Source organism: Cydia splendana, chromosome 20, assembly GCF_910591565.1.
Source record: "Cydia splendana chromosome 20, ilCydSple1.2, whole genome shotgun sequence".
In the NCBI taxonomy this organism is placed as follows: domain Eukaryota; kingdom Metazoa; phylum Arthropoda; class Insecta; order Lepidoptera; family Tortricidae; genus Cydia; species Cydia splendana.
In genome coordinates, this window is record NC_085979.1 from 16404154 (window position 1) to 16430548 (window position 26395).

The following is a 26395-nucleotide window of genomic DNA, read 5'->3' on the forward strand; positions in this document are numbered from 1 at the left end:
ACGCGTAACGCGCTGACGTCATGTGTGACGGACAATGTTATTCACCAAAGAACTTTAATCACGTATCATAATCAGGTTAATTATTTTATACTGGACTTTTATATTAAGCAATAAAGCTCAATGTTCTAATCTTGTACGGGCTGAAAAACGAGGATATCACAGTCTCACATTACTTTATATCACTCCAATATAATTCAATAAAGCTACATCTTGATGAAATCGCTAATAAAAGTGAACTCTAGTACTGGTGAATAAAACTCAAAATATCATGACCAAATATATTTAGATGCGAGGTCTGCAATGTAACTTTACAATCTCTATTCGAATTTTAAACAATTAACGCTACAAATTTAAGCTCACTGGACAGCAAATTCGGAACTAAAGTTTTTCAATAGAAAGGAGGATGGGTCAATTATACATAGTGCTGCAGACATTTTGGACTAGTCATTGAGTTTTCACTTCTGTCGGCACTCCCGGAGTGCAACCCGTTGTTTTTGAAGTGAAAACTTCTTTAGCGGCGCTGAGCACTTTTTGAGGTGCGGAAAAAATGATAAACTCGAGACAGCGTAACGCGTAACGCTGACGTCATGTGCTCATGTGTGACGGACAATGTTATTCACCAAAGAACTTTAGTCGTAACGTATCATAATCAGGTGGCTTAGCACGGTCGCGTTTTTATCCCTTGTCACCATGCCTGTCACGTTCTAACAAGTATGTAAGTGCGAAAGGGACGCGCATAGTGATAGTCGATAAAAATGGAACCGTGCTGAGCCCGCAGGTCAATTAAATTATTTAAAACTGGACTTTTATATTAAGCAATAAAGCTCAATGTTCTAATCTTGTACGGGCTGAAATACGAGGATCTCACAGTTACATAGCTTTATATCACTCCAATATAATTCAATAAAGCTACATCTTGATGAAATCGCTAATAAAAGTGAACTCTAGTACTGGTGAATAAAACTCAAAATATCATGACCAAATATGTTTAGATTCGAGGTCTGCAAGGTAACTTTACAATTTGTATTCGAATTTTAACCAATTAACGCTACAAATTTAAGCTCACTGGCCAGCAATTTCGGAACTAAAGTTTTTCAATAGAAAGGAGAATGGGTCAATTATACATAGTGCTGCAGACATTTTGGACTAGTCATTGAGTTTTCACTTCTGTCGGCACTCCCGGAGTGCAACCCTTTGTTATTTTTTTGTCTCTGTTCAAGACGAGCCCAATACTCTAATCTAATGAGCTCATACTCGTTGGGGTTGCATTGTACATATCAAGAATTCCTATAGCCAACTTGAGTTATCGATTTCCATCTAATTAGACCAGGATTAGATTTTCATCGAAGGCCTACTATGTAAGGCATGGATAATTTTAGCTAATTGTGGATACGAAAAAGGGGTATAATTTAACTTCAAAGACAAAATTTGATTACAGCCAAACACCAGGACACTCGGAGTAAATATCTATGGAGTAGAGACGCGCACTAATTTCTATCTGAAAAATTCTGTCGTTTTTGGCGCGGGGGACGAGGTAACGCACACAAATAATGTTAACACTAATGCATTTTTAGCATGCGTCGCTACACACGCACACGACAAAATTAACAAACACTAGCAAAAACTATATTCACACAAGTACAAGAACAAACACAGACAACCCTGTCCGTGAACGAGATGACGTCAGTTCTAAGTAAACCTAGATAGTGCGAGGGACGCGCCGATAATATTGTCGATAAAATTGACAATGAATTTTAATTTCTGATTTTATCAATTATAATAATAATACAATATCAAGTCTTTGTACCAGCATTTTACTAACTTATGATGATTTAGATGTTATTTCTAATAGTTTGTCAATTTGTTTAGGGCGAATCTTGCAAGCTGATATAGAATGATTTTTTATTATCAGTTCATTAGTTAATATTTTACATGTTGGTTTACTTCTGAAAGCAATGCAATATACTATCGAGCATGCAGATCTGATGACAGAGATGGAACGCGGCTATAGGATGTCATTTAAGGGATATTGAGTAGGGGATAATTAGTATATATATCGGCGGCAGATCGTAAAATCGGGCATATCGAGATATTCCTAGGCATATCATGAAACGCCGCCATTTAATAATCTGCCTTTTGCATTTTTTGCCACGGCTAGTGCTGCATTCTATGTGGCATTTGGAGCAGAATGCGTAGGTACTAGGTAGGTTCTAAAATCATACGCTACCCAAACACGTACTATAAGTAGGCTGTCAAGCCATTTCAATGGTTATCATTTGCTAAAATTAGGACATCCTGCTTATTCGAAATGCCTAAATGTTGAGGTTTGAACGGTATGGCTGGTGGTCACTAGTCAGATCATGACATGCCGGCGTTTCACGATCTGCTTAGGAATATCACACCTTGAAGTTAGCACGATATGGCTGGTGGTCACTAGGCAGATCATCATCGGCCTAGGAATATCACTCCTTGAGGTTTGTACGATATGGCTGGTGTTCGCTAGGCATCATGACCATCTGTATATTATTCATTATGTTTATATCGATTTTACCGATATTGGTTTTTATGGTGTCCCATCACTAATATTGGTACGGTGATACCAGAGTAATAAATTAAAAGTGCCTATTTATGGAAAGTGACAGCCGTAAATACCTTAAATTAATAAAATATTTGACATGTTAAATAAAAATATATAGCTGGTCAAGCAAATCTTGTCAGTAAAAAAGGCGCGAAATTTAAATTTTCTATGGGACGATATCCCTTCCCGCCTACATTTTACGATCTATTTATTTGATTAAATAGATTAGGTTGATATGAAACTAAGGTGTTATATAAAAATAATGTGTTACATAAATTATATGTGACGTCCCACGGGTAAAGGTACCTTATCGGGGTTGGCGCTTACGCTATTATTAACACCGCTCCAATATTATTGCGGCGCCATGCGACGTAAGCGCCGGCCGCCATTAGGTACCTTTTTCCATGGAACGTCACATATAACAAAAAGCAACGCAAATAGGGCATATTACTGCAATGTTCTGCCGCCAGAGTGTAGCACTAAGCTAGCTAGTAAATTTTCTCTTTTCTCTTTATCGCTCAAATATGCAATAGTGATAGAGAGGTTAGATAACGAAATTTAAATTTTCCTGTTCCGCATCGGACCCACAGATTGTGATGGATTGTGGTAGTCGCGCCCCCTACGCAGAGTTTCGCATAATATTTCCTATTAGAAATTCTACTCGTACCTAATTAATATTTAGAAAGTCTTCTTTAGAATTACCCTAAAATAGATCTAATATCATATCACTGGTATCACTGTCAGATTGACAATGTTTTTTAGTTATTTGCAAAGTTAATGCACTATTTGATAATATTTAGATGTAATAGTACTTACATATGATAAGAAACGTGTTCTTTTTGTAGACTAGACGTTTCCGATCTCATTTTGGACGAGAAAACGCTGCAATTCGGCATTTTCGGCTCCTATCATTCCGCTTAGACTGACGTTTGCTGAATGGCGTATGACGTGTGGCAACTAGTTTTATATAACCTCCTTGACCGGCGGCCGCGATCTTTTTGCAGAGGGGAACGCCTGTTAATGGCCGCTCCATAGATATTTACTCCGAGCCAGGACAGGAGAAACTGAACAAAAGCTTGTAATATTAGCCAATTATTGGTTCTATAAATGAGACCGAGCTATGCTCGGAAAACATATAAAAACTCAAAAATGCGCAATTTCAAGAGATAAAACCTAGATCAATTTATCGCCCCCAAAAACCCCCATATATATATATATAATATATACATAAATAAAAATATTAATAAATAAATAAACAAGAATTACTCTTTTAAAGGTATTAGATGGATGTACCTATATCATAATAATGCGTTCGTACGCACACTACAACAAGCAATATGCCTACACATACGCACACAAACAAATATTATCCGTCCGACAGCTGACGGGGGGCTCCTACATGGCTGAATTTATAGGAAACGCCTTTCCGATATCGGATGTCGGAAGGCGCCTATGGCAAAAACAGCTGCTGCCATTTGCATGAAGACCGCCTTTTATGCGTTATTTATCGTTTTTTAGAAATAATGAATTATTAAATGCATAAAATATAAATACAGAGAATTCCTTCCGACATCCGATATCGGATCGGAGAATGTGAAAACGCTATTATTAGAGTGTAACCGCTTGTATTTATGGCATCACATCCACAACACAAACACACTTTCTCTGAATTTATTATTATGTACCTGAAGTGAATATTTTACACTGCATTGAGTACGCCCCTGCTGATTGAAAAATGCCATTGTATTTTCAGATGCCTCTTGACCGATTTAAAGAGATTTATTTAAATGGATCAGCGGCAATTTGGTATGATTTCATTCGAAGGCGTTACTTGTGAATTATAGCGGCTTATTGGGGCTGGATGAAATATTAATAAATCGTTTTTATGCTAAAAGGCTTATCAGATTTGCATCCTTCTATTTAACTAAGGCCCATTTGCACCATTCCACCAACCCGGGGTTAACCGGTTAAACCTGGAGCTACCATGGTTACCAGTACAATTTAACACTAGGTTAATGGTTTAACCGCTTAACCATGGGTTAGTGGGATGGTGCAAGTGGCCCTAAGTAACACTTAGGTAAGTAATTAACTAACACTTTTAGACCATTGCTGGTGTCCGAATAAGCTGAAATTTTCCCCGTGGCCACGTAGTCCGACTGCTTCGTCCTACTAGTCGGACGACGTGGATTTATTTTTCCCGTTGCTTCGTCTATCGGTCTGCATGGAATCGCAATTCCATGTCGCCCGATTGATCGGTCTACCTGGCCTTTTTAATTCCTGTTAGATCGACTAATCGGCCTGCATGGATTCGCAATTCCGCTTAGTTCGAGTGATCGGTCTACCTGGCCTTTTTTTTCCTGTTAGATCGATTAATCGGACTAAAAACTCTCACCATAAAGTCATTATCATAAAAACAATTAAGTTCATATTTTTTTATTGTTGTATAATTATATCTAACTGAATAATGTAACATAACAAAACAAGGTGGACTCTCGGAAGAAATTCACGGCAAATATGTAACAATTATGAACCTAATAAGATCATTTATATTCTTCTGCTTTCATAAGTAATAGTTACTGATTTTTAAAAAGCGTTTTTCTATTAAAAGGCATATCAAGATCGCTTACCTTCTTTCTAATGCTAAAAAAACGAACTATAGCGACTTTGTATGTTACCGTGGATCTTAGGATTACTTTTACTTTGTAACTCTGTTCGTGTAAGTGACTTGTACATAATTATATTAACATAAAAGTGATAAAAGGTATTGAAATCTTTTATTTTATAGTTTGGTAAAAAAGTAATTATCAGTATAAAAAACTGTACTAATCCCACATTTTGGAGTTACGAAAAAGAGCATGAGCTATAACCGCGAAAACCGAAATTTGCAAATTGCGGGGATCTTTCTCTTTTACTCCAATGAAGGCGTAACGTAATTCTTCAGTAACTATTACTTATGAAAGCAGAAGAATATAAATGATCGTATTAGGTTCATAATTGTTACATATTTGCCGTGAGTTTCTTCCGAGAGTCCACCTTGTTTTGTTATGTTAGGTACATTATTCAGTTAGATATAATTATACAACAATAAAAAAAAAATGAACTTAATTGTTTTTATGATAATGACTTTATGGTGAGAGTTTCTAGTCCGATTAATCGATCTAACAGGAAAAAAAAGGCCAGGTAGACCGATCAGTCGTACTAAGCGGAATTGTGAATCCATGCAGGCCGATTAGTCGATCTAACAGGAATTAAAAAGGCCAGGTAGACCGATCACTCGGGCGACATGGAATTGCGATTCCATGCAGACCGATAGACGAACCAACGGGAAAAATAAATCCACGTCGTCCGACTAGTAGGACAAAGCAGTCGGACTACGTGGCCACAGGGGAAATTTTGCATAGGTATTCATTTTGAGGTATCGGGTAGTGTTTCTCTGAGACCAAGAGGACAATGGCGTTCTCGTAACGTGGGAGGTACATTTTAAAACTTAATTACTTATACTTATAATTAAAATAAAATAAAAATAATTGACTAGCGACCCGCCCCGGCATCGCACGGGTTAACAAATATACACTTAAACCTTCCTCAAGAATCACTCTATTGATTGAGTTTTTGAGTTTAACGCGAACATACAAACACACAAACAGACAGACGCGGCGGGGGACTTTGTTTTATAAGGTGTAGTGATAATGTGTAAGTGTTTTACAAGGTTTTATTTAGTAGTGCGAATTTGATTATGGAGACCGAAGGCAGCAAAAATTAAGGTTATAAGTACGGAAGTATGTTCTAGATTAAGGTCAAGCTCCATCGTTCTAAATCTAAACAAATCAACCGAGATCAGAGGCAGGTTTATCGGTTTCTAGTTATTTAAATCGACGTGGGCGCATTCTGGTGTGACCATGATGGTTGCAACTGCTGACCTTCCGGTTCACCATCGGCAGAAAACAGTGAACGTGAGATCATAATAGACGATGATGTGATAGCAAAAGAACTAGGCCTTGATGTTTTGTTCTAAATAAGTCCCGGTGGTGTATTGTCACAAAGTATATGACAAAATATAACGTAATAGCGACTATGTTTTTGCTATAAATTGAACTTCAGTCACTTTACTGTAGTCGTTAATGACAGCGTTCTGAGGTAACCACATTAAAATACAATCGAATGGAGAACCTCCTATTTTTTTGGAAGTCGGTTAAAAAAAGGTTGTATTTCTATATTTTGTTCGACCGTCACAATAAATAAGTCATTTAAAAGCTAAGTTTTGAATAGAAACGATCACATCATCCAATCAATGTAGGCATTGTTGGTTTCGATTACGATTCCGATGACTCGATACTATTAAATGAGATTAGCAAGTAATTTGTCGCTATAAAATATCGACCTCAAACAAGTATGTTTATTCGAAGGACGGAGATTGCCAAGTTAATGGGTAAAGAAGTTGCTAAGCGTAACTACACACATCCAAGTGTGATGCTTCCGAGTTTCCAGTGTTGCTACCTACTTGACTTTCAGTTAAGCAAAACATTGTGTAAGTTACAAGTACCTACCTACTTACTGCTGTCAAACAGAACTGAATTTACATGAGAATACCTCCTTGACACCTTATTTAGGGTAATTTTCTTAAGTAACTGCGGCATTGAGGTGGCACCTGTTATGTATAATGTTTCGGTTTGACAAGCGAAACTTACATACAATGGAAAACATACCTATAGGATATCTTTTGTGGTCATTGCAAATAGGACTGCGTGTCGCTTTATAGTGGCCCGGCCAACGAAAGAAAAGTCTTCTAGAAATCGATTTTCGCTCATGTCGTCTCGGATATGGATGAATATGGTATCGACGCATTCAGTGTAATGCCCTAGTGTAAAGCTAGTAAAAATACCATTTCAAAAATATATGTCAAACTTTCGGGTCTTTTGTTTGTTTTAATAATAGTTGCAGTTTAATGTAACAGATAATTATACTTTTTCAACTTGATGTACTTTTCTTATTTTTTGATATATCGGGTTAATTATTTTTTAACATTATATAGAGAATATTCACAGTCATTTGGTATGTATTTTAGACTAATCCATTCAGCCATTTTCAATTTAGAGCACTTGAAAGTCAACAGTGGATTGTGAAAGTTTTGAACGTTTTCTAATAATTTGTTAGACCAAGTATTGAAAATGTTACAGTATGTTATACATATATTAGTGATCTACTCACAAAGCCCTTTCATTTGGTACCCCACATGGTATGTTTACAAGAAACTAAAAAAAAAGTTTGTACTGCAGACCTTATGACGCCACAGCAACTACCCCCCGACGAGACGAGACGACATGAACGAAACCTAACCTAAAAGCTGAAATTACGGCCCGCTATTAGTTATTTTTGACGCTTTGACAAAGATGCACTTGTACGTAGGTGAGTGTGTAGACACTTGTTCAATAATTTCCACCCTACGTCGAATGCTATAACCGCTTTTATTATTTCAATCGTTTGTTTGTATTTAGTACGTAAGCGAGTGGTTCGATTCCAAATTAATAACTGATATATATTTACTAGTCTGATAATCATAAGTTTTAACTAGATGATAATGAAGCACGTTATTTTCATTGAGCTCAGACGAGATCATAAAGCTCTTGTAGATGTGATCTATCGAGGTAGTCACATTTTTACAATAGATGTGATGTAATTGGTTGGCTGGTTTTGGTTGGTTGGTCTAGGCTTTAATAGGCACTCTGAATAATTAGGCGGCATTGTATGGACTCACCTATTTGCTGATGACGTCAAGCTCTAAGTCCATTAGCGGCATGTTAATGAGAGTAAATATGTTTTTCGTCCAGCTTAAATTACTGTGGCGCCGGCGCCTCAGACGGCTCGCGAGAGAGATCCGCTAGTGATTCAATACAGTACATTCTCCCGAGATCATGAGATAGATCAAGTAGAGTAAGTAGACTATGCACATACTTAATTGATTATTGACGGAGCGTTAGCGAAGGTCTCCGTGTCAGCTTGGGCAAAAATGCTTTCGTATGTCCGGTTGTTCTCTTCTGCAGGTCGCTTTTCTCAACCGATTCTCGTGAAATTTTTGTGAGTAGCTTCGATAATTAGATTTAATTTTTCTGTTATTTAGTTTTTTTGTAAAATATTCATAATGGTGGATATTGGCATAAAGAACTTAAGTGCCAGTAGGACCTATGGCACTTAAAACCATTGTGAGTTTGCTGTGATAATCACTCAACAAAGGAAGTATTTTTTAATATTTTAAGCTAGTGGAGCTTATCGCGAGGTCTATCTACAGCTTACAGAGTCACTAATGTAGAATGCTAGCATAAGGAAATTTCAAAGTACCTATCTACATATTATCGACCGATCGAAGTGAGCTTTTAGGGTCACCTAGGAGCACTTCTCTCGTTCATAATATTTTATGTTTTTTTTTACGATAACATTCGTATTTTTGGTCCAGTACTCAGGGTCCGTGGTTCGACACCCCTAGACCAGTTGGTTATATTTTCATATTTTAAACCCACAGTTCAAAACCTGGGAGAAGGGGTGGAAATCTGGAGATATTTTTTTGACTTCCAAAAATATTCACTTAATCAAACATGTTTTGAACATTCATTTTAAAACACTTATGCCTCGATACTTCACACTATTGGATTGGAGATTATTTTTGTTCGCGGTAACTCTATGGACCGATACAAACGGACTGCAACCCGACTGCAATTTGTATGGGAACTCCACGCCGACTGTACGCCAACTGCAACGTCGGCGTGCAGTTATCATACAAGTTGCAGTCGGGTTGCAGTTTGCAGTCCGTCGGTACCGGATATACATATAGTGTAGTGTATGGGTTGTGAAGTTGGGGTCTTGAAAAGAAAACTGGTAAAATAAATACTATAGGAAATGATCGCTCCCAAACTCGATACGAAGGTACTGTAAAACGTTGTACTTACAATACACGTGCGAAAAGGTAATTCGCACTTGTATCATAATGTACATACTTACTATTCCGGAGCACTCAACCACGACGCATATTCTTACCATTGAACTTAGCTCTCATTACACATTTATGTTTTTACTACAATTTATACGCTGGCATAGGTTGGTTATCTGGTTTCATTCGAAAAGTAAAATATCGAATGATATGAATGGGGTACCAAAAACTCCACGGAACGTTTGTTTTGAGTGCCTTATCCCAAAACACTTAAAATTATATGAGAGTAAATACTTATATATAGTTTTTGTTACGTACAAAGTGAACTAAACAGTCCGTTTATTAGAAGGTACATAGGTAATTTACTAAATACCTACTCACCAAGCGGATTCTAAACACCGATTTTTAGGTAGAGTCGTTTTATAGCCGAATTCTTAGCTAACTTTGGGGACCATTCATTTCTGCACTTACTCATTGCCTTTTTAGAGTTTCGTAATCACCTAGAAACCCTTATAGTTTAGCCATGTTTGTCTGTCTGTCTGTCCGAGGCTTTGCTCCGTGATCGTTAGTGTTAGAAAGCTGCAATTTGGCATGGATACATAAATCATGCATTGCGACAGAACGGTAAAATAAAAAGTATAAATAAAAAATGTTTTTTAACCCTAAAAACAGGACAGACAGACAGACAAACATGGCTAAACTATAAGGGTTTCTAGGTGATTACGAAACTCTAAAAAGGCAATGAGTAAGTGCAGAAATGAATGGTCCCCAAAGTTAGCTAAGAATTCGGCTATACAAAAAGTTTTTTTTTTTTTTTTTTTGCTTTGTCCCAATAGTGTGTGATATCGTTGGATAGGTCTTTTAAAGCGAATAATGTTCCTGGTCTCCTAAATATATAATAATTTTTGATATAGTTAATATTTTCGGAAATATGCGCTCCGAAAGAAAAAAAATATGTATGTGCCACCCCCCCTCCCCCCCTCTAACTTTTGAACCACGTGTCCAAAAAATATGAAAAAGATCGTGAAAGCTTTTAATAAAAACTTTCAATGAAAACTAAAGCCATCCCAACTAGCAAAAAAGTCTCAGATTGCGCACTTTATAAGAGTAGTGAGCTTATAGCGCTCTTATTTTTGTTTTGAACTTATCATCGCTCTTATATTAGTCTTAGACAAGCTAATACGCACTTTAGTAAGTTTAGTCTTATTACCTAGTCTTATATATGTATATAAGAGCATTTTATAATACCATTATAAGCCTCTCGCTCTTACAATAACATTTACTAAGTCTCATTGAACTTGAGAGTACCTGGTCTTATATCCACATTCTCTAAGTTCATTTGATCTTATAATAGACTTTCTAAATGCTATTATAAGAATGTAAGACTAATATCAACATGGCATAATACTATTATGAGCCTCTCGCTCTTACAATAACATTTACTAAGTCTCATTGAACTTGAGAGTACTTGGTCTTATATCCACATTCTCTTAGTTCATTTGATCTTATATTAGACTTTCTAAATGCTATTATAAGAATGTAAGACTAATATCAACATAGCATAATACTATTATAAGCCTCTTTCTCTTACAACAACATTTACGAAGTCTCATTGAACTTGAGAGTACCTGGTCTTATATCCTCATTCTCTTAGTTCATTTGATTTTATATTAGATTTCTAAATGCTATTGTAAGAATGTAAGACTAATATCAACATAGCATAAGAACACTGTAAGTACGTACTTTTCTGATCTTACTAAAGCTATAATAAGATCAACAGCAGCACTTTAGTAAGATATTAGAGTGATATAAGATCAAGACACTTATATCACAAAAGAGAAGATCAATATAAGATGGTTTGATCTTAAATCGTTTTTGGGAACACTATTGTTAGTATAAGTAAAGCAAGGAACCGTAATTTATTCAACATGGCCACATCATTTGTATTCAGAATGCTTAAAATACTCTAATAGTGCGCTTGAAAAATACACCTACATCAATGGCTGACTATCAATACAAAATAAAGAAATAAAATAATTATAAAAATATTCAAATACCATATTTGAGTAGGCGCATGAAGTTTGAAGTGTAAAACAGGGTCTACTTTACAATAAATAATATTTTCCCATGTGAATACTTACCCTGAAACATAAACAGACGATGATAAACAGCACGTTATTATATTTAAACATAATTCATAAAAAGTTTGATAAACACTTACACTAATATGTTTTTGTCACGTTGCAGTTAATTTCACCCGTATATTTATACCTCACAAATAGAATGTTTCAAACCAAAATAAGCTTATTTAGGCTTAATACAAGATTCTAACGTTCGACCAATATAAGCCTATGTAGGCTTACAAGATACTTACGTTCGACCAATATAAGCCTATGTAGGCTTACAAGATACTTACGTAAAAGCGATATTAGCCTAAAGCAGCTTAATATAGTTTTGAAAAAGATTACTGTGAATGCAAACAACATTCAATTAGACTGATATTAGAACGATATTAATAGTAGATTGTTAACCAAGGGTTGAAAGGCACCCATTTCTGTCGAGGTAGTTTGGCGCTCGAACGCAGTGAGAGCGCCAATAGTCCGAGACAGAAACGGTGCCTTTCACCCGAGTTAAACACTCTACTTTTCATATCGAATGCGAGGAAACCAAACAAGACAAGGCAATTTCGCAAAATCAGTAATTGAAGTACATAACAAACCTACGGCCATGATTTTTTCCTTAGGACTTACTTGCAATCGGAGACTTTACATGCGTGAAGATTAATCACCCCTAACGAAAATCATTTAGATTGCAATATTTACGAAAACACACATTTTTTTACAAACTACAACAATTTTAAAATAATTTGTTCATTATAGTATGAAAATCAGCGGGATTGCCTCGTACTTTTTTAATTTTATACTTTTTCGTTCTAAAAGCCGCAACAGACTACCGGACCGCACCGCGACCATGGTGCGCCGCACCACGTCATAATATAATAAAAGTATTTTTAATATTAAATAACAATTTAATTAATAATATAAGAAACTTTTATCTTGTATTTTATTTTATTTTAATGAATATAGTTCTAAATAACTTTAAAAACCAATTTAATATCGTACAAACGTTTAACTGTGGCTGTATAAGATTCTGCCTTTGCTCATTTACGCAAGCGTAAGGTTTAAAAAAATATTTTTGGTGTATTCCTTTTGGTTCCCGCTTTATGAAATCGAGTAAATAGAATTCAACGAAAGAAATCAAGAATAATTTGTTTTTAACAAATTACTTACATCATTTTTTATAAAAAAAGGATCAACGTGGGATTTGTAAAATTAAAGAATTACCAATTGTTCCAGACGAGGAAATAAAGACACTATTTTTCCATTTTGTTTCCACCCAGTTGTTCATGGGACGGGGACGCAGAGGAGTACACCACTTTTCTGCGCTAGAGCATAAACGTATCACTTTCTGCGCACCTTTTAGAACAACAACGACCCACTTTCAGAGCATGAGATATGAAAAATAAATACGCTTATGCTTTGTGCCCAAACCCGGGCTTATACGATGATATAAAATCAATATAAGAGCGACAAAATTGTAGTCTAGAGACTGTTGTTAGCGTGATTTTGCTAGTTGGGATGTTCGCTTCGGTCTAGTCGGTTTTGAGTTATTGCAAAAAATCTTCTTTTCTTAGTAAAAAGACGTAACTACAAAGCGCTGCAAAGGTACGCCCTTATGATACTTACTAATTTTTTACCCGTTTGGCCTATTGTGACAGAATGGTAACTACGAAACCCTACACGCACTCCGCTCCGATGTTTAAGCGAGACAACGCTATGCGCGTATTACCTATAGCAAAATCCCGTTCGCAGATCAGAGCGAGGTGTGAATCGCATCCAGTGGTGATAACCGCCTTACACTAAATTCAGCCCAATCGGACATTGTTGGGAAAGTTAGATTATCGTTGGCGATGTTGAGGTTAGTTAAACTTCTCACATTCTGTGTAGGTCTTTCCTGCTTTATTTCTGTAAGTACATATATTTATACTTCATCGTACACATAGTATCACTTTAATCTGGAAGTAATCACGGTTTGTGTACTGACGTATATCTATCGATAAGATTAGGAAAGTTGTTTACATTTCACAGTATTTGTTTCCCTGATTTTTGTCCTTTACAGTGTTTTTGAATTATTATATATATTTATAATGTAGAGGTGGCCGTGTATTTGATTTAATAGAATCGTTATATTTTTGTAGAAAGTCGGTGGCAAACAAGCATTCGGCCTGCCTGTTGGTAAGCAGTCACCGTAGCCTATGGCCGCCCTTTGTTGCCGACCCTTTAAAAACCTGTACACTACTTTTTTGAAGAACCTCATACTGTTAGGTGGTAAATAATATAAAATCCGTTACAACTTTACGAGTATTTACCCCAATCAATATTGGAATGGGCTATGTATTACTATTATTAGTGCCCACGTTTCACTGCCACCAAATGTTACTAGATGTTACTAATTTGTCATTCATCAACTATTGAATTCCAAACAAAGCTGGTGGGTAAAATGCCGTAATAGTGAAAGTAATTAAAGTATAAAAGATTATGTGCCGCTTTGTTTTAGATAGGTAATTATATTCTTCAGGATTTTCTTTGTAGATTGTTAAACTTTCTACAGTAGTGTTTAATAATGATTTGCAGGGCGATTCAAAATTCTTCTTCTTTTTATTTTAAATTGTGAATCTCAATATTTTGTCAATCTCAATATTTGAATGTTTTTGATTTAGCTCGTCGCAGAGTCTCGTATAATGCAATAAACAGTTTCAAACAAAAGTAAAGTTTCAGTAAGCAGTTTTAAAATGACAATAAGGTGGTGGTACTGGAGCTCGACGCGCTCCCAGTACATGTCATCTTGAAACTTAAGTCATTGTCAATAGAGGTGACTCTATTAGGCATTAGCATGTCGAGCACTAGTACCGCCACCGCCACCTTATATAAACTAGGTAGATTCTAATGTAAAATACTCACATGTTCGTCATGGTAACACTAATTAACACAGCCAGCCAGACCAATTCATAAAATAATGTAAATCTTTACTAATACAAATAAATAGTCATTTAAATCACGATAATGTTTATATTAAGCATTAACGAACAATATATTAACATAGCTACGTGCTTTGTAATGGTTTTGTCCACTGAGTATAATACTTGAAATTAATTGACTTTTCATTTAAAAAAGTTTTAAAAGTTTAGCGGCGCGAAATTCGTTGTTTCTGTTCACGGTACGCTCGAACGTCTGTCCAACGTGCCGGTCGCAATTGCACTGTTTGAGCCAAGGAGGGCGTCTGTTGTGATGGCAAGAATGAGATTTTATTCTTTCGGGCGCTTTAGCAACAGACACTGACATCAGATTTCCACAATATTGCCGATCTAGGCCGGAATGAGTTTCTTCTAAATTGCTGTTTCATTACCCATAAATATTGGCTCGTCAACACAAATCCGATGAGCCCAACAATGAGGGATCTATCCATCTTCTAATTTTGACTCTATCGTTACCAATTATTGTTCTTTCATGTGTATTATCCCCCGCCAAGACAAGCGAAGCGCAAGGGCACTACCTACCTTTTCTCGAAGCACTTCCTCGTTTTTTTGAACCCTCATAACTTGGATTTGGGTTACACCAGATAAACAAAACTCTCGGGATATGATGTCAAGAGTGGACTCGTTAGGCATAAAACGTTTCAATTGCATAGCTCTTATACTTTAGATTTTATTCATACTTCAAACTTCAACATTTATTCAGCAAATAGGCCACAAGGGCACTTTTACACGTCAACATTGAATTTACATACAAGCAAAAATAATAATAACAATAGTTAGATAATAGATCGATCGCAACGCCGGGCCGTGCTCGTTGACATCACCATCCCCCATGATGAGAATCTCGTGAAGGCCGAGAAGGACAAGTCCAGTAAGTACCTAGACTTGGCTCACGAGATAACCGCCATGTGGGATGTTGATTCGACGATCATTGTCCCGATAGTCGTTTCAGTGAACGGTCTAATAGCGAAGAGTCTCGACCAACATCTTGAGAGACTCTCGCTAGGTGGTTGGATCAAGGGGCAGATGCAGAAGGCGGTGATCTTGGACAAGGCGCTTATAGTACGTCGGTTCCTCTCTCTGCAGCCCTGATCACCGGTAGCTTGGGCCTTGCCCCGCTGCTGGCGGCACCCTAGGTTAGGTTTTTTATAATGTGTTTGAACAAAACATTTATTTACATACAATATATATACAGTGGTACTACTAAACGAAATTAATAACTAGCTTAAATCTAAAATAGGCCCTTGAGGCATTGTACCAAGGATGCTGGCGGCATTTCCTCGCTGTATCGCAATGCTGATACGTTGTGCGAGGTAGCCGCCAGCTCTTCGGTCACCAGTTACATCAACCAGACGCTTCGCGATTTCTGCGAACAACTTATGCGCGCTGGGACCCCATGGACCTAGAGTTTCAACACCAAATGGTACAAAATGGTACTCTCTACCGAGGCTCTTATATTTGTTACGTTTTAGAATTTCGGCGCTTTCCGCCGCTCCGCCCGCTTTTACAGTAGTCCGTTGGAGGTGGGACGGTGCCAGTGTGTCTACGCAGGTAGCATCCCACACCAACATCCGTCCCAAGCTCCAAGGAACTAAGGACACTCCATCGGGCCTCTTGCCATCATCTCTGATAATGCCAGTCGGCTCAAGAAGAGCAGGCACATTGATGGTGGCAAGAGACCGACGGACTATGTCATTAAGCGACGCATGTCTCGAAAAACGGCCTGCACTTTTTTGACAAGATAATCCGTGGTGTCCCAGTCGGTCCACGTCCGTGCCACAAGAGCATATGTGTGGCGTACACACCGAAACCCCGAGTCGCAAACCAGTCGCCAGTCTAAGGAAGGCCGGATCCAAGAAAGTACCAGTATTGGGCGAAGGATGGGCATGTAGCCAGTAACCGGCTTCCCGGGCTCCGACCGCCAAAAGCCTCGCGCGGTCTGGACCTGTACAGTTGTTTAGGAGAGTATTGTAATGTGTTTTATGTATTTTTTATTGTTTTGTAAGTGATAGATTGTCGTGGACTTTAGAATTTGGAGGATGCGGAGAATCCGGGAGCTGGAGCCGATACTGCGGTGCGGTGCTAAAGAAATACTCGCAGGCATGGATGTAAGTAAAAAGAGGTAGATATGGTACCAGGCGCACGATCGTGAGCCATCAAATATAGGTTCCGGAACCTATATTTAGTTACTCGTATGGGTGACGCCAACCTGTCAAGTTGTCAAAATCGTTGGATCAAATTTTAGTTTTGTCAACTATGAACGTCACACGTCTACATAAATAAAAGGTCATTGCTCGCAGGTGACTTACCCGTTCGTCCGTCGTCCTTGTCCACAAAATCCAAAAGCGGTTTAGTATTATATTGTAGCGGGCGTAGCGATATATTTACATATTAACTTGCAGGATTCCTATATTATCACAAGGAAATCCGTACTCGATGCGGCAATTTATTTTAACAATAGTGAAGTCTGTTGTAGCTGGTTTGTTAGTGCACGACACCTTGCACTTTGAGACTATGCGCTGAAACTTGGCACAGTTGATTCTTAGCTGATCTTGAGCAGAAACATACCGGTAGACATTGAGAGCCACGTCTCATTTAGTGGGGGGGAGGGGGGGAAGTTCGACGCCGCCGCGCTTCACTTGGAGCAACATTTCTCTAAAACTATACCTCTTAGGGCATGTGATATATCATTTTCGGATAAATTAAGGATGAGGAATCTAGTTTTCTAACAAAAAAATAGCATGAAGTAGAAAAGACTAAAAAACGTATTTTTGAATTTTTCATAATTACCAATTTTTTTTTTAAGTTTAGCAGGAATCTGAAAACAAAAAATATATTTGTAAAGCTACACTTATTACGTTTAAGAAAATATATAGTTTATTATACAAAACTGTTGATAAATGGGAGATAAAAAATAATATTAAGCGTGGGTCCGAGTGATCTCAATACAAAATATTATTAAGGTGGGAAAGTTACTTATAACTTGTTCTACAATCGTTTATTTTTTTTAGTCTTTCATAACTCGTAAACGGTAGCCCACAGCAAAAAAATATCTTTTACGTAAATAATCTGTATCAGATTTCTTATAAAATAAGTGCTACGTTTTTCGCTAGGATGAATATTTAAAAAAAAATTGAAGGGAGAAAATAAATTGTAAGGTCCCCTTTTTTTAGTCATTCGTAAATAACTCGTAAATGATGGCCAATAGCACAATTTTTTTTATTACATGAATAATTTACATAAAATTTCCTGCAAACAAGGTTATTTAAACTTTTTCGCTAGGGTCAATATTAAAAACGATATTAAAGAGAGAAAATAAATTCTAAGGTCCTCTTTTAAAATATTGACCCTAGCGAAAAAGTTTGAATAACATTTTTTGTAGGAAATTTTATGTAAATTATTCATGTAATAAAACATTTTTTGCTATTTGGCCATCGTTTACGAGTTATTTACGAATTACTAAAAAAGGGGACCTAAGTATTTATTTTCTCCCTTCAATTTTTTTTTTTTTAATATTGATGGTAGCGAAAAAAAGTAGCACTTATTTTATAAGAAATCTGAAACAGATTATTTACGTAAAAGATATTTTTTTGCTGTGGGCTACCGTTTACGAGTTATTTACGAAAAACAAGAAAAATAAACCATTGTAGAACAAATTATAAGTAACTTTCCCACATTCATAATATTTTGTATTGAGATCACTCTGACCCACGCTTAATATTATTTTTTATCTCCCATTTATCAACAGTTTTGTATAATAACTATATATTTTCTTAAACGTAAAAGTGTAGCTTTACGACTATATTTTTTGTTTTCAGATTCCTGCTACACTTTAAAAAAAAATTATAATTATGAAAAAATCAAAAATTAGTTTTTTAGTCTTTTCTACTTTATGCTTTTTTTTTGTTAGAAAGTGCATTGTTTTTGTTCCAAAACTAGATTCCTCATCCTTAATTTATCCGAAAATGATATATTACATGCCCTAATAGGTATAGTTTTAGAGAAATGTTGCTCCAAGTGAAGCGCGGCGGCGTCAAACTTCCCCCCCTCCCCCCCACTAAATGAGACGTGGCTCTAGATGTCTACCAGTCTGTTTCTGCTCAAGACCAGCAAACAATCAACTGTGCCAAGTTTCAGCACATAGTCTCAAAGTGCAAGGTCCCCATACAACGGTGTGCAGTAACAAACCAGCTATTGTCAGTAAGTCAGTATGTCAACGTCATGTCTAGGTAGCCAGCAGTCACCGTAGAGTTTGTAATTTAAAATAGGTCGAAAGGGAATTTGGCGCAGTAGCACCACCAGTAAGTGTTTTTATATTTTACTTTTATATTCATATTATAAGAACCCTAGCCTAAGAAGGATGATGAATAAAGATAATAATAACAATACATTAAAAATTATATTATATAATCTTGAATAGAAAAAAAACCGACTTCTATAAACAGTTTCAAATGCCATATAAATTATTGGCTGGTATTTGGGTCAAACAGATCACTGTGTTATGTCATTCCTGTAGACATACACAAGACTTAAGGGCTATAAAGGTTAATTTTCTTATTTAACCCTTATCCACGTGAAAAGATCCTCCTTTTATTTAAAGAACTATGATAAAATCATTACTTACATGCCCACAAGCTGTTAACTATTGCCCACAGGAGAGAAAACTAGTGTGTTCGCGCGAACTGTACATTTTTCTCTAAAGACATAACACAGTGATCTGTTTGACCCATTTAACTGATCGCCAAATGTGTACTATGCTTCGTTGAAGAGTTCTGTTCTGCTCATCATCAGTAGTTCCATTTCATCAAATGATGCTTGATTTTCTGATGAAAATACAAAAATCTCTAGATACGTATTCACCTTTAAGATTTGAGGAGTTCCCTCGGTTCCTCATGGATCCCATTATCCGAGCTCGTGCTTGACAAAAATGTGGCTTAAAAACTTAATTTGCTTAACAAACATAACGAAGAGGACAAATCGCCAAACGTGAACTATGCGTCTTTGAATAGCTCCGTTCTGATCATCATCAGCAGTTCCACTTCATCAAATGTCACAATAATAAAAACACAATAATTACTATATGTTTGCCTTTAAGATTTGAGGAGTTCCCTCGATTCCTCATGGATCCCAACATCAGAACTGGGTTTTGACAAAAACGGGACCAATCTGTATGCATATACATACAATCAAAAAATTATTTTTAAAATCGGCCCAGTAATGACGGAGATACATAAACATTAAAAAAAACATACAACCGAATTGATAACCTCCTCCTTTTGATATTTGGAAGTCGGTAAAAAATCAAAATATTCCCCTTTGCTTTGATACACAAACACAAATGTTGTTTAAAATTATCAACAATATGCCGCAGTAAAAACATAGTCAACGTAGTTTTGGACCAGCCTAAAGTTATAGAAGGAAAAAAAACCGGGCAAGTGCGAGTCGGACTCGCGCACGAAGGGTTCCGTACCATTATGCAAAAAAAAACAAAAAAAAAAGCAAAAAAAAAACGGTCACCCATCCAAATACTGACCACTCCCGACGTTGCTTAACTTTGGTCAAATATCACGTTTGTTGTATGGGAGCCCCATTTAAATCTTTATTTTATTCTGTTTTTAGTATTTGTTGTTATAGCGGCAACAGAAATACATCATCTGTGAAAATTTCAACTGTCTAGCTATCACGGTTCGTGAGATACAGCCTGGTGACAGACGGACGGACGGACGGACGGACGGACGGACGGACGGACGGACAGCGAAGTCTTAGTAATAGGGTCCCGTTTTACCCTTTGGGTACGGAACCCTAAAAAACAACTGGTATGATAAATTAACATCAGCGTGTCCTTGTCAATACTATATCTATCTATCTATCTATTACCTTTAAACGAGTAATTCTTGTTTATTTATTCATTTATATGTTTATTTATATATATATATTTTGGGGACCTCGGAAACGGTTCTAACGATTTCGATGAAATTGTGCTATATAGGGGTTTTCGGGGGCGATAAATTGATCTAGCTGGGTCTTATCTCTGAGAAATCACGCATTTTTGAGTTTTTAGGGTTCCGTAGCCAAATGGAAAAAAACGGAACCCTTATGGATTCGTCATGTCTGTCTGTCTGTCTGTCTGTCCGTCCGTCCGTATGTCACAGCCACTTTTTTCCGAAACTATAAGAACTATACTGTTGAAGCTTGGTAAGTAGATGTATTCTGTGAACCGCATTCAGATTTTCACACAAAAATAGAAATATAAACAATAAATTTTGGGGGTTCCCCATACTTAGAACTGAAACTCAATTTTCTTTTTCATCAAACCCATACGTGTGGGGTATTTATTAGATATAGGATAGATCTTCAAAAATGATATTGAAGTTTCTAATATCATTTTTTTCTATACTGAATAGTTTGCGCAAGAGACACTTCCAAAGTGGTAAAATGTGTGTCTCCCACATATTCATGCTTATACCAAACTAAAACCACGCCAAAGACATTAAAAATCGGCCTAGAACCAAATCGTTGTTTTTAATACAATTAATTTAATTTGAATGTATTTTTTTAGAGATGCCCCGAATAGTGAATTTGGCCGAATACCGAATATTCGGCCCCTCCCTCGACCGAATACCGAATATTCGGCATGACATGCGAACATTTTGAGTCACAATTATTATGCAAACTGTTCGCCATCAAAGCACTACGTTTGCTAAGATATATTTTTATGTTGAACAGAATTAATGAATGTATATTAGTCAATCAAATCAGACCCATGATAAAAATAAAATATTTTGTAATCAATAAATGCTCAAAAACGTGCCTTCGTATTTAACTACTTTCCAAGAATACATTTTAAATATTAAATATACCTAGTTTTTAGGGTTCCGTACCCAAAGGGTAAAACGGGACCCTATTACTAAGACTTCGCTGTCCGTCCGTCCGTCCGTCCGTCCGTCTGTCACCAGGCTGTATCTCACGAACCGTGATAGCTAGACAGTTGAAATTTTCACAGATGATGTATTTCTGTTGCCGCTATAACAACAAATACTAAAAACAGAATAAAATAAAGATTTAAATGGGGCTCCCATACAACAAACGTGATTTTTGACCAAAGTTAAGCAACGTCGGGAGTGGTCAGTACTTGGATGGGTGACCGTTTTTTTTTTGCTTTTTTTTTTCGTTTTTTTTTTTGCATTATGGTACGGAACCCTTCGTGCGCGAGTCCGACTCGCACTTGCCCGGTTTTTGGTTATTTTTTTGTAATTTTTCTTTTTAGGTAGATACAACAGATATTCGGTATTCCGCCGAATAGTAGGCAACATTCGGCCGAATACCGAGTATTGGGCAAAGTGTCCGAATAGGCCGAATACCGAATAGTTGCCGAATCATGGCATCGTGGCAATCGTGGCATCTCTAATTTTTTTTTTCCCGACTTAAGTCCCAAAATCCCGAAAAAATCATATTGTTTCCCGATAATAGCGCCTTTCGATCTGGCAACCCTATCTGTTTTCGAAGGGCGCTTTGCGATTCGAATATGTTTAGCATAGTCAAGTGTAAAAATATGGGTGCACTCATCATACTCAAACATATTATTAAATGTCTCGTTGGTTTTATGTGATATATTTTTGGGTAAGTTGTATGCGCCCATATTTTTACACTTGACGTACCTAGCAGACCCCTTTTAAACACGCGTATGGTACTTTTCTCAAACATGCAATGAAATATTGATGTTATGTTCCTTATAATAGGCTGCGAAGTATGACGTTTCAGGTGCGGCTAGGACAAAAGGTCGTTAATGGAATTTCATACACATCTTGCAGGCCTAGGCCGGCAAAGTCCTCTTTTTTAATTTTCATTTCACAGATATTACTGTCACAGCATCGTGGCATTCATCCATTAAAAAAAACTAGAGGCAGTATTTGCTTTATGGTTCGTAATGACACTCTGAGGGGCTACCGCGAAAACCGAAATTCGCAAATTGCGGGGATCTTACTCTTTTACTCCAATGAAGGCGTAATTAGAGTGACAGAGAAAAATGCCCGCAATTGACGATTTTCGGTATTGGCGGTAGCCCTACTGCCACTACGCCTATAAAAAAAAAAAAAAAAAACAATGTTTGCTATAATTTGCAGTTTTATTTGTATAAAATCAACATGAACTTAATAAATAATACATTCAATAATTTTATAATTTTAAATTATAAATTTAACTACACAAATAAAAACATTTAAAATATTTCATCTAAACGTTAGCGGTAAAAAGGTCAACTCAAACACGCGTAGTTATATTTTTTAACTTCATACTTAATAAATAATACATTCAATAATTTTATAATTTTAAATTATAAATTTAACTACACAAATAAAAACATTTAAAATATTTCATCTAAACGTTAGCGGTAAAAAGGTCTACTCAAATACGCTTAGTTATATTTTTTAAATTGTTATGGAGGTAAAGTTGAAAAAATATTCATTCTGTTTTATTGGATTTATGGTGCGTTGTTGATTTTTTGACTTTAATATGAGTTCCGACGAAATAATGAAATTAATATTAATTGTAATCGTAGGCGTTGGAATTGGCAGCGTAAGCAGAATTGATTTTAATAACTTGCTTCCTCTGCCGCCAAGTCATAGACGAAGTATGTATATGGTTGCTTATGGCAATTTTATTATTAGAGAAACTAAGAAAAATGGCTTACAGTTTATTAGAAACAGTTTTGTGGCATATTTTAAATGAATGTAACTACAAACTCGTCAACACTGTGGAAATTATACTTATTTACTCCATGCATAAAGCAACGATGTATGTGAAACATGATATCAACATGAAAGACTATGTAAACTTATGTGACGAAGACGACAGTCAGACGGATACAAGGCGAAAAAATCAAAGATACATGAAAATATACGGTAGTAAAAATACACGACTCGTGTAAAACATACGCGTGATAATGATATAGGTACGTGTTGGTTATATTTTGGGTGTAGTTTACTTTTAGTTTTTTCTATAAATAAAACTTGGGTTTCGTGGATTTTTTATTTTATTTATTTCATTGCATGTTTGAGAAAACCACTATACATACCTCGGCGGGAAATGGGGTTGCCCGCGCTCAGACCTATCCGGCCTCGCCCGGCAACCCCTTTCGTCTCGGCCTCTGTAGTAATGTACTATTATTAGTATCGACCGGTAAGTATCGTTATATATCTGTACGGTGCGGACGCTTTATTCGGTGTTTCAAAACGATTATTTACTTGGCTTGTCTTGTCTCAGCACATATAGTATTTATCCAATGCTACTTACTACTTTTAAGTGGCACACAATTAACAAGACAACATAGAAACAAAACGTGCAACTGCAATTCTTATCTCTTCTTAATCTTCTTATCTGCATGAAAATAAATATTTTAAAAAAACCACACGTCCCCGCCGGCATTTAGGCACAGTAAAGGAATTAAATTTAATCCCCTACCCATTTTGTTGAAATGTTGTTTTTAAACATTCGCAATGCATAAAGGTCGAAAATTGCGACATGTCGAAGCAATATCCTGCTCTGGCTAGCTCTTGGTGACAGTTTGCTGTAAATACGACATTGCCTCGGGCCGACAGACAGACGGACATAACCAAACTATAAGGGTTCGTACTTTCGTTGATAGGGAATGCAATACCTATCATGTAATTGTAAACTGTTGCCAAGACGAAACCATAAGGCTCGTCGCACTGTCAAAAAGTTATCAGATCTCTTGTAGAGCCAAGCTTCTAACTCTACAAGCCCTTACTACACAAAGTCTACACGTTAGTCAAAATACGTGGCTTGGCCTTTTCGCTACCGTCACATGGGCGTAAGGTGAAAAATTTATTCACTATTCATTATTTTTAATTATATGTACATACATTAGTTCTTGAAGTAACGGCGAAGCGCTTTGAGAAAAGGTAGGTAGTGCCCTTGCGCTTCGCTTTGCTCGTCTTACCGGGGGCTCTACTTACCAACTGGCGCGGGGATCCTATCCATCGACACCATAGGGTTGAAACGGAAAATAGTAGATTGTACAACAAGGGCATAAAGTGACCCACTTTTACCCAAGGCAATTTTTTGGTCTGAGCGAAGCGAAGACCAAAATAGTAGACGAGGGTAAAAATTGACATTTATGCCCTTGTTGTACACTCTGCTTTTCACTTCGATTGCGAGGAAAATATAGAAAAAATCTAATATTTTAGGTTATTTTAACGAATTTACGGGCACGCCGATCGGGAGAGCGCCGGCAGGGCTGGCAGTTTGTATGGCAGAATTTGGACTTTATTGCTAAGTCAATAAGGGCCGTAATAGATGATTTTACTTTATGCTCTAGAGCATAAAATGCGATTTTATGTCGTCTACGCACGACATAAAGGTGCACTTTTTGAGCATGAGAAGTGAAAAAATTGTTCTCACCTTCGTGTATTCCGATATGGTTTACAATGGCACGTTGTATATACCTAGGGTACATAGGCGTGGCGTTAAGGGTTAAACTGTTCATGATTGGGATGGTTACGGTAAATAAGACTGCGATTGGGGTTAGATAGACCTCACAGGATGGCGCCGTTATAAGTTTTACGGGGGTTATATTCAAATTTCAAATTTAGTGTTATTTACGTGAGCTAGATTCATACGCCACTTTATACAACTCTTTTGCCAAGTTCTCGTCCTATTATAGTTACGTGCAAAGGAATGCATTTTTCATATCTCATGCTCTGAAAGTGGGTCGTTGTTGTTCTAAAAGGTGCGCAGAAAGTGATACGTTTATGCTCTAGCGCAGAAAAGTGGTGTACTCCTCTGCGTCGCCGTCCCACGAACAACTGGGTGGAAACAAAATGGAAAAATAGTGTCTTTATTTCCTCGCCTGGAACAACTGGTAATTGTTTAATTTTACTAATCCCACGTTTATCTTTTTTTTTTATAAAAAATGATGTAAGTAAATTATTAAAAACAAATTATTCTTGATTTCTTTCGTTGAATTCTATTTACTCGATTTCATAAGGCGGGAACCAAAAGGAATACACCAAAAAAAATTTTTTTAAACCTTACACTTGCGTAAATGAGCAAAGGCAGAATCTTATACAGCCACAGTTAAACGTTTGTACGATATTCGATTTGGTTTTTAAAGTTATTTATCACTATATTCATGAAAATAAAATAAAATACAAGATAAAAATTTCTTATATTATTAATTAAATTGTTATTTAATATTTAAAATACTTTTATTATGTTATTACGTGGTGCGGCGCACCAAGTCGCGGTGCGGTCCGGTAGTCTGTTGCGGCTTTTAGAACGAAAAAGTATAAAATTAATAAAAAGTAAGAGGCAATTCCGCTGATTTTCATACTTTAATGAACAAATAATTTTAAAATTACTGCAGTTTGTTAAAAAATGTGTGTTTTCGTAAATATTGCAATGCAATCTATAGATGGTCAAGCTAATTTTGTCAGTAGAAAAAGGCGTGAAATTCAAATTTTCTATGGGACGAACTCCTTTCGCGCCTACATTTTTCAAATTTGCCGCCTTTTTCTACTGACAAGATCTGCTTGACCCAGTCAGTATAAATGATTTTCGCTAGGGGTTATTAATCTTCACACATGTAAAGTCTCCTGCAAGTAAGTTTTAGAACTAAGGAAAAAAATCATGGCCAATTTTTCCAAATTGCTTTGTCTTGTTTGGTTTCCTCGCATTCGATATGAAATGTAGGGTGAAAGGCACCATTTCCGTCTCGGACTATTGGCGCCTCACTGCGTTCGAGCGCCAAACTACTTCGGCAGAAATTAGTGCCTTTCATCAT

At 36.6% G+C, this 26395-nt stretch overlaps 1 protein-coding gene across 1 annotated transcript in view; it reads right to left on the reverse strand.

The window, feature by feature from the left end:
* The window catches only part of LOC134800567 (tubulointerstitial nephritis antigen), a 60721-nt gene extending 45916 nt beyond the window's left edge, over positions 1–14805 (reverse strand). Inside the window, exon 1 of the mRNA XM_063773056.1 lies at positions 14522–14805. Within this exon, the coding sequence (XP_063629126.1) occupies positions 14522–14532 (11 nt within the window). The 5' untranslated portion in view covers positions 14533–14805. The remainder of the gene's footprint in view (positions 1–14521) is intronic.
* Between the last annotated feature and the right edge of the window lie 11590 nt (positions 14806–26395).